Genomic DNA, 9,430 nt, shown 5'->3' with positions numbered 1-9,430 from the left:
AAATTAAATTTGCTAAATAATTATGGCACTTAAAGTCATATTTATAACTGACCCCTTCCCCCCAGTAACCTTTGGGGCCTTTGAAAAACTCTGATTTATTTACAGGGTGCACTAACTTTGGCAGGAATGGCTCTTCAGAGCACTGGCTGCTGCTGATGGTCACACAGGAGCTGCACTTTATCTCTCCCTGTTTATTCAAAATTGTGGTGTACCTTAGTAACTGCTCAGCAGTGGACTCGGAGCTACTTATAACTGTCTGTAGGATGCTGAAACATAGATTTCCTTTAGAAAGGCTTCTGGTTTAAAGCCAAAATAGTGTGCATTGCAAAGGGCCAGGAAGAGTTTCCTGAAGCTGAAAGGGGCCGCTTGTTTTCTCTGCTATAGCTGATGCTGGGTGCTGCTTTACCCTCTGCAGCAGCATTTATGGGTTTTAGGCTGTTTTCAGCTTGGCTTACAGGCGAATCTAGATCCTTTGAGGGGGCTTAAAATAGTTGGCATATTTATGCTGGCAGTGCAGCGGGGCTGTGTGATGTGAGGGCTGTTGTGTCTGCTACGTTGTGTTATTTCGCTGCTGCTGCGGGTATGGATGATTCAGCGCCTGGGATTAACCACTGCTGCTGCAGCAGATTTAGGGATCGATTTATGGTGGAGGCTTCCCGCAGCATGGTCAGGTGCACGTTAAAAGCGCAGCAGGATAAGCTTGGATAAAATACTACAGCTGTTGGGGAATTCTTCTGTGATGGTTGTTCGGGGGTTTTGTTTTAGTTTTGCTCAGGATTTTTCTTTATTTAGGGAAAACCTGTTGCCTTGCTGATTTGGGATGGTGGTGGTGGGTTTTGGATCCAAGGTTTCATCCTTACAGCATCCCTTGTTCTGCCGGCGCTCCCCATTTCTGCCTGCTCCCCCTGGGGTGACCGGTGGGCTCAGATAACTGCTGTGAGCTGCGGGTTAGGAGCTGTGCTGGGGCAAGCCCTGCTGTCTGAGGGCTGAAGAGGCTGTCCATGATAGCCCTTTGTCACACCACACAGCTCCAGCAGAAATGTTCCCCCCATGCTGTCTGCAAAACCACTGGTCTGCTTTAGAGAATGTGGAAAAAATGGATACAAAGGAAATTGTTTTTATGATGCAAATGTATCCATGATGATGGGTAACCCAGGTAGGAGCTGGAAACAGATGCTCCCCCAGCACCTCCTGGCTGGAACCGCACCGGACAGGGGCTCATGGGGCTCTGCCTGGCTGGGCTGGGAAACATTTTGGTCTGCATATATTGACCTGTGTTGCAGCAAGCCATCCCTGCGGCTGCCTGGCCTTATTGTGGCTGCAAGGGACAGAAGGGGGCTGGCAGTGGATGGGGGAAACTACCCAGGCCAGAGCATCCCTGTGCCATGTGGCAGAGGGCCTGGCGTTGCCAGCTTGTGGGAAAAGGCTGGATTATGCTTGAAAATAGAAGCGAGAAGATAGTGTTTCATAATTATATATATTATTTAAGAAACAGCTAGAAAACCTCTCACAAAGTTTTTGGTTTGAAGACAGAGAAATAAAATACCCCAAACTGACCCACGACCATGGACTAGGGCAGCTAGGCTGGAGCCTGGCCGGGCGTTTGCTTGCTTGCACGCTGCAGCTGCTTGCACAGCACTGCTCTGAGCACTGTGTCCCCGCGCCTAAATGCTGGTCCCTGGGAGCGGGCAGCCACCGTCAGGCTGTGTGGCTGGGCTAGGGGGCTGCAATCAGTCCAGGGATCTGGTGTCCCCACGGGACCCTGCTGGGGTCCATGCAGGAGTGCCACTGGCGCGTCCCCGCTAATCCTGCTTCTTGGGGGCACAGCCCTCCATCTCCAGCAGCTCAGGCCAGCCATCATATTTATTTGTTTTCTGGTCGTTTTTGATGTGCTGCAGGAGCAAATGAGAGAGAAAATAAATGAGGAGAAAATGAGAGAGAAAATAAATGATGAGGTTGGTGGCATGGGGCAAGTTTTGGGCATGGCAAGCTTGCAGATAACATCGCTGGCCAACATCTTCTGCAGACAAGTGGGTGAGACGTGCTACAAAGAGGGTGAGAGCTGGTAGCAGACAGAGCCACGTACCTCTTCAAAGGGGCTCTTGCCTTGCAGCCCTTTTGCCCCTAAGAAGATCCAGTTGTCCCGAAAGCCCAGATGGTTTATGTAGCTGCTGCCCAGTGCCAAAAAAAGTCTCCGTATTTTGTCATTCATCCTAAGAGAGGGGAAGAACTCATCAGAGTGGTGCTGGGTGGCTTTCCCCTCCTGCCCCCATGCTGCTGCTGGCAACATGTGGCTGCAGGAGAGGAGCAGGCAGCAGCACCCCCAGCTCCAGCCTGGCTGCTGGTTTTGGGGCAGCCAGGCATTGCTGCTAAGGACAAACTCACTTTGTGGCAGCGTCATCGTAGGTGGCCACCAGTATGACAGTGCCATCCTTGATCTCTTGGAGGAAGGTCTCCAGTCGTGTGACATCTGGGAGGGGGAGCATTAGGAAAAGGAAAAGGGATTTAGCAGGGATGTGCATGGTCAGTGGGAAATATGCTGTTAGTGCTGGGGATAGCCAAGGTTTGGGGTCAAGGGCATGAGGAGGGATAGTCTGTTATATGTGGCATCCCTGTCTTGTGCTCCACCAACCAGAGCTGGGCTCTCCTTTGGCACCTGGTGCTTTCCTGCTGTCACATAACTGCAGGAGGAATTTGCTACTAAATGCTGCTCACTAGCTGGGAGACCTCATTAATGTGAATTTACTTCTCAGCACCAGGAGCGAGCCTGGGTTTCGGGCAGGCAGGGCTGCAGAGTTGCCTGCCTCATTGTAGCAGCTTGGGCTGTATTGCAGGAATTATTCCTCATCCTGCATCTGCGGCGCGGGATGCTCGAGTCCAACGCCCCATCTAGTGGCACAGGAGCCGACTGCTGCCTCCTGCCTGAGCGCCGCCCGCAGCAGGGTCTTGCTCACAGTCTGCTGGAAATCTCATGGTGCTGGTGTTCCTTCTTAAAACCCCAGAGTTACTAAGTATGGGTTTCACAACCAAAAAGCACAAAGGGTGACAGGTCCCTGGAAAGGTTTGAAAGGCAAGGGGTAAATCAAAAGCACCTTGTTAGTTTTCTTAAGCATGGGATTTTGAGGGGTCCTGCCATAACTTTGGGGTTCGGTGATAGCAAGAACAGTGGGATTATCAACCAGGCTGTGAGTGAGTGCTGCCCTGCTCAGGGCATGTTTTGCTCGTAGGAAAAGTGTTTGAAGCCTTCAGGGCAGGAACATGGTCTTTGCTCTGCTCCCCGTGCCCGGCCTTGCTGGGGCTGGGGCCTGCATCGTGCCTGCCCCCGCACTGGTCCCTGCCCCCTGGGCAAGGCAGGGAACAGGCAGCTGCTTACCCACCACCAGCACTCCGAAAGGGAGGTGAAAGCCACAACATGTCAGGATTGGTGTAAGTGAATTCAAAAAGCAGCCTCTCTCAGGCCTCTATTGCCCCGGTTTATTCAGTTTAGTGGAATTTTGTTTTTCAGGCTTTTATGTTTGTAGAAAAGGACCGAGAAGCCCAGCTCAGATGTAGGTGCATTACAAGGAGTCCAGGCCCAAGGACCTCGGGGAAGCCATGCTTACACTACCCACCAGAGCTAGCTGGTCAAAGTCCATCGGACTTTATCACTAAATACACAACAGAGTCACTGAAGTGCTGGTGGCTGCAGTGCCTGTATGAGCCTTGGCTGCGAGCCGCCAGCCACCAAAGCCACTGTGCTTACCTCCAAGGTACATGTCGAAGGAGGCTGTTTTCAGGAGCTGCCCGCTTGTTCCTAAAAGTTTGAAATTCAAAACAGAGCACAGTGAGGTTGAGTCTCCTGGAGAAGCTCACTTGGGTCTCAGCCCTGCACAAACATGTTGGTTGACGACACCCTAAACCTGGCTGTCCAGAAACCCTGACATGCTGCCTGGCCACCAGCCCTGGTGCCCTGTTCCCTCCCGGGCCATGAAGGGGACCCTGGCCGTGCCTCCTGCCCAACTCACCATTCACCAGGGCGATGTTCAGGCCCCTGCCAACGTTGTTTTTCACGTTGCTCATGAGGCTGGGAAGGAAAGCAGAGACCACCAGTGAGTCCAGGGATGCCCTGGGGGTGCTGGTAAAGCAGTGTGATGGGGATGTGTCAGACTGAAACATCCCCAGGCCCGGTAGCAAAGAAAACCATATTTTGTTTGACCACAAACATCAACCTGCTCGGCAGAGGCCAAGCTTGCTCTGTTCAAGCCATGGCTGCAAATTGCCCCCTTGCATGCTGCTTACACCTCATCATTGAAGCAGATGGAGGGTCCCACCACATTTGCGGCGCCGCTGATGATCTTGAAGGCAAAATGTTTGGTGGGGCAGCTCCGCTGGTTCCCGCACTTGTGTCGGGGCAGCTGCTGGCCTGCGAGGGAAGAGAGAGCTGTGGGCGGGGAGACACCAGCCACAGCCCAGGGGCTGGCGCTGGGGCATGGTGGTCGCTGTCGGGGTGTGCTGTGGGGGTGATGGCCGGGCCAGCCTCGTCCTGGGGCTGGGGCCAGCTGTGTATTTGAGGTTTACAGTGATGGGGCTTGGGGTGGGATGGGATGAGCCTGGGTTGGGCATTGCTCTGTGTGTGAACAGAGGGTGCACGAGGCAGATGCCACAGGGTGCGTGCCAGGGAGCACTCGGCACCGGCACCCATTCATGGCCTTTCCCTTGTGGGTTTCCTGCCCTGAGTTTCCCCATTCTCAGCTGGGGTGGGGCCTGGGGCCTTGCTACCCGCATGGGGCCCTCACTCACTTCCTACAGCATATGGCTCGGGGGTGCTTCTGCCTGCCAAAGGCATTGCTGCTAGGTGCAGTAATGAAATTTCTCTGCATTGGGAGGGTAGGAAATTCTCCTTGAGAGAGGAATCCTTGAGAGCAGCTATCACACTTCCACGATCACCCTTAGCCCCGCGGTGGTGTTGTGCAATGAAGACAAAGACAAGAGCGGTACTCACTGCTCCTGGGCTTGCCGGTGGCACCTGCGGACACCAAAGGAGCAGTCAGACACCCCAAGAGCTGCTGGCTCTCCAAACCCTCTCCCCACAGCTGTGAGCATCCCCAGAGCTGGCTACCCCGGAGCTGGTTCCCACTGCTCTGTCCCCTCCGTGCCCGGATAAGCGGAGCTGGGGGACGCAGCCCTGACCCAGGACCACCCGCACGCTCCCAGCCTCACCCAGCCAGCTCCGCAGGCTGATGGACCTCCCGCTGCGCTCAAAGTACATCTGTGCGATGAACCAGCAGCCCAGCAGTGTGGCGAACAGTGCCAGGAACCGGATGATGCCTGCCAGGTGGGAGAGGAGATGGTGAGAGTGGGTCGGGGCCGGAGCATCCCCAGGGGCTGGTGGGGACTCAGTCCATGTGTCCCCAGGTTCCCCATGCACGGGCGACCCGTGTGTCACAGGAAGGCAGCTAACACTCCTTTTTTCATCCTCTGTAAAGACTCTGATCTCTTAATTAATGTCTCCAGAGTGAGTGGCGATACTCTGATATGCATTACCCTTCTACTGGGAGGCACTGTTAATGCTCAACTATGCGTTGAAGTAAATCTGATAATTAGTTAGAAAGCTATGTAAATCCAAATATTTCCTATGTTCCCAGCGCTGGGAGAGATGCTGTCCCCCAATTAGTCACTAGCTACAGCTGAGCAGCTGCTAATACAAATGTGATTGGCATTTGGCTTTAAAGCAACACTCATCGGAGCAAAACGTTCCAGTCCTGCATGGAAACAGGGTAGAAAAATACACTTATATTGCAGCTGAATGGCTCTTATGGAAGCAGGAACCTCTCAACAGCCATTTTGTCTCAGCCTCAGAGGGTTTCACTGGGAAAAATACAACAGGCTGAAATTTACACAAATATTGTAAAAACCTGATGCTTATACAAAGGCCCTTTTTTTTTGTGACACTGGAAGGGAAGGTCAGGGTAGCTGGGCTTGAAAGGAGCCATGCAAATGAGAAATCAGCATAAAGAGCTGTAGAAGACGGGACTGAGAAAAGCAAATGTCTATCCTCATCCTTACCTGCCACCCTCATGGTGGGGGAACGCAGCAGGGGGGCTGTCACAAGTCACACTTCACCCTGAGCAAGGAGAAATACCATGAAGCATGGCTGTAATCCACGAAAACCAGACCAATATTAGGTGAAAAATTAATTGCTCTGTCAGGCATATTTAGCATGTATAAGCAGTATTAGCAGTAACTAAGATCAGTAACTAAGCAAACCACAGATGCAGGAATTCCTGTCAGGAACATGCTTGGTTCCACCCTGACGTTGCAAAGTCCCAGCACATTAGAGCAAGTGGTGTCAATAAACTGGCTTAGTTTTGCATACTCTGGGTTATTCCCTGCCATTCAATGTTACTGCCTCCTGAACTGCAATTTCCTCCCTAACTCACTCTTTCGTATTCTGCTGAAAAGCAAGAGCACAAGTAGTGTATGTGCAATCACAGTCCTGCTGCATTTCCTTCTGGGATGATGCATGGTAAGTTTCAAATACTGGTGACTGACTGCAAAATGCCACTGACAGCCTGAGGTTGGGGCTGTGTGGTCAGAGACACCTGCAGGAGCAAAATCTTCTCTTTTAATCAGAAAGTGAAGGAAAAAAAAAACACCACACACAGTACCAAGGGCTGGTTTTGTGCCTACATCTCTCCCCTTGGATGAGCTGACACTTATGTCCCTCAAATTTATAAAATCAGTGCTGGGGCAATGGTGATGCAGCTGTGAGAATGATGAGAATAAAAACGCTGAGGAGAAGCATGGTTTGGGAGCAATTCCCAAACTGAGCAGAAATGATTCCCCTTGTCCAGAAGGTGCAGTGTCCTCACCCACGTGAATTGGGAGCAGTTGCAGTGGGAGCACAAACCATTTCCTACCAGAGTCCACCCTCCTCTCTGCTGCTGCTGCATCCCCCATGGAGGGAACAGCACCGCCACCCATGGGGACCCGCTCCTACCTTCGAAATTTGGGGTCACGGCGTGGTGCACGTCTGTCCTGGAAACCGTCCCGGTGCTCTAAGGCAAAGTCTTGCCTTCTGGTGTGTGCTTAGCACCTGTGTGCTCAGAGCTAAGAGGCTGGTGCCAGCTGAAGCAGCCTTTTAGTGGGGCTTGGCATAGCGCATCTGTAAAAGAGCTACACTGAGAGTTGCTTTTCCTGTTTGAAAGGCAAATAAAAAGCAATGGGTTGTAGCAGGGCTGGGCTGAAAGTTGCTTTCAGGCTCCTGCGTCATGAGGAAGGAAAGAAGAGTTTTGTCTCCTGCCCAGCCCCACTCTGGGTCTCCTCCCAGTGCCTGTGTTCAGGGAAAATGCCTGCGGCCACACAAATCACCCCCACAGTGCCTCGTCCCCTTGTGTCCCCCTGGGTGGGATGGATGCAGCACCCCGGGCAGGATGCTCCTCCTTCACCTCCCCAGCACCCTGGGGTAGGTGGCAGTAACACCATAGGGGGTTGGGGGCAGCCTCTGAAACAAGGACAAAAGCGATCTGTGTAGCAGGAGGGAAGCTTCACCCACAGCCCTTCCCCATGCCACCTTGTCCTATCCCTTCCCAGCCCCATGGCTCCGTGTCCCTGAAATCCCCCTCTGCGAGTCACAAGTCCTTGAAGTTGGTATTGGGTTGCACTCCGAGCTGGCTGAGCTCCCCAAAAATGCAATGGGTAAAGCCCGGAGATGGCGACCATTTCAGACCTGGGCCATGATTTGGACACAGAAAGTGGGGCAAAACTCCACTGGTTTTGCAAAATGTCCCCGTCGTGTCCCAGCCTGTGCAGGGGCACGTGGCCGGGTGCACAGCGCTTTGCCAAACTTGTAGTTTGCTATGCACGTATTGATTTCGTTGTAGAGGGAGAGAAATGGAAAAATAAACCGATAAACACTACCACTTTAGGGAAGTCATTTATTTATTTGGGCTATTTATTTTCACCTTAATCCCAGATAAAATTTATTGGGTGAAGTCCCTTGGTGGTGAAATTGATGAAACCTGTTTGCATTACAAGAGGGCAGCCCTCTCCTGGGATTCCTATTATGTTCTCTTTTAATTGTTTGGATTGATTTTTTTTTTTCCTTCTTCTTCTTGTGCTGGAAAAAATACCGGGTTCTGCTGTCTGCCTGAGCCACCAGCAGGAGAGGGAGAAAGGGAAGCAGCCGCGGAGGAAGGTGGGTGATAACCAGAGTTATTTGTCTAATAAACCTGAAGCCTATTTGCTTAAAAAACATTCTGGGAACAAAAAGGTTCTCCTGCAAATATTGCTAAAGAGCTCCGTGACGTTTTAAGGCCTGGGCTCCACCCAGAGCCTGCTCAAGGCTGCGGTGCTGCCTGCCGCCTGCCAGCACCCACAGCCCGGGGGCTTTGCTGGGATGCAGCGGGTGAACAAACCCCACATGTCCCACTCTCCTGGCATGTCCCTGACCACGAACGAGCCTGTGTTTTGGCATGGGGTCGAGAGGAGGGATGGGGCTGAGGCTCCCAAGAGGGAAGGTGGCTCTAAGATGTCACTCATGCCTGCACCCTGCGCGTCTCTGCTCCAAAAAACAGGGTTTTCCTGCGAAACTTCATGCAGGGCCACATCATGGGGGCTGCTGCGGAAGGATGGGGGATGCCACGATGCCTTTTTACCCTCAGAAAGAGTCCACCTGACTGCGCTTTGCTGAGTTACTCACCGGGAGAGGGCTGCTTGCCAGAGGGCTCATAAATTCCTCAGCTCATAAAAATGCTTGGCTGCATCTGCCAAGCCGCTCGAGAGCTGCCTTATGGCCAAATCCCCCCCGTGCCAGTCGGCAGCTGGGCAGGGTGAGGACCTGAGCTGGCTGCGGGATCCAAGAGGGACGTGGGGCTGTGGGGCCCAGCCGTGCCCAGGAGTGGGACCGCAGCCAAAGTCTTGTGCTGGCCACTCCATGCAACAGCAGAACCCGGTCCCTCTGTAAGCCTGAAGCAGAGCAGATCAAACCCCAGTCCTCCGTGCCTCACAGCACCCTCTGGTCCTCATCTTTCTGCTGGGACACCCCCTGGAAGTGTCCCCCCTGCCTTGGGGTGCGCCTGCAGGAACCCCACCAGCCCCGGCTCTGCTTGGCTACTGCTCCTGTGCCAGAGGCTGGAGGCTCCCTTCTCAAATCAGCATTTATTTATCCAGAAACAGTCCTGAACTCTGATGGAGTCCCGAGTTAACTGTAGGTATGGATTTAGATCTTTTTCTTTTTAATCATTTATTGTTATTATTATGTTTCTGAAGGAAGCAATCACTCCCTGGAGACTCCAGCACTACAGTTAACACTGGAGGACGAATTCGTTTTCCAAAGCTGAACCACATTTACCTGGCAGCTGAAAACAAAAGTATTCCCATTTCCTTCTTCCTTCTCTTTGCTGTTCCCTTCACTCAGAAGAAGACAGCGGCTTCTGGCGGAGCTTTGAAA

The 9,430-nt window shown here is 52.6% G+C and overlaps 1 protein-coding gene across 1 annotated transcript; it reads right to left on the bottom strand.

The window, feature by feature from the left end:
• Positions 1–1,802: 1,802 nt before the first annotated feature.
• On the bottom strand, positions 1,803–6,058 carry FAM3D (FAM3 metabolism regulating signaling molecule D). The gene is made up of 9 exons (XM_035546989.1): positions 6,046–6,058; positions 5,200–5,307; positions 4,982–5,005; positions 4,279–4,402; positions 4,005–4,063; positions 3,743–3,793; positions 2,386–2,470; positions 2,087–2,213; positions 1,803–1,892 (listed from the first exon to the last, which is right to left on the bottom strand). The coding sequence occupies exons 1-9, from the start codon at positions 6,056–6,058 to the stop codon at positions 1,803–1,805; spliced, it is 681 nt and encodes a 226-aa protein (XP_035402882.1).
• Positions 6,059–9,430: the final 3,372 nt, after the last annotated feature.

The sequence above is a fragment of the Cygnus atratus genome, chromosome 10, assembly GCF_013377495.2.
Source record: "Cygnus atratus isolate AKBS03 ecotype Queensland, Australia chromosome 10, CAtr_DNAZoo_HiC_assembly, whole genome shotgun sequence".
NCBI classification, from domain to species: domain Eukaryota; kingdom Metazoa; phylum Chordata; class Aves; order Anseriformes; family Anatidae; genus Cygnus; species Cygnus atratus.
This window is presented reverse-complemented; position numbering and strand designations above follow the sequence as displayed.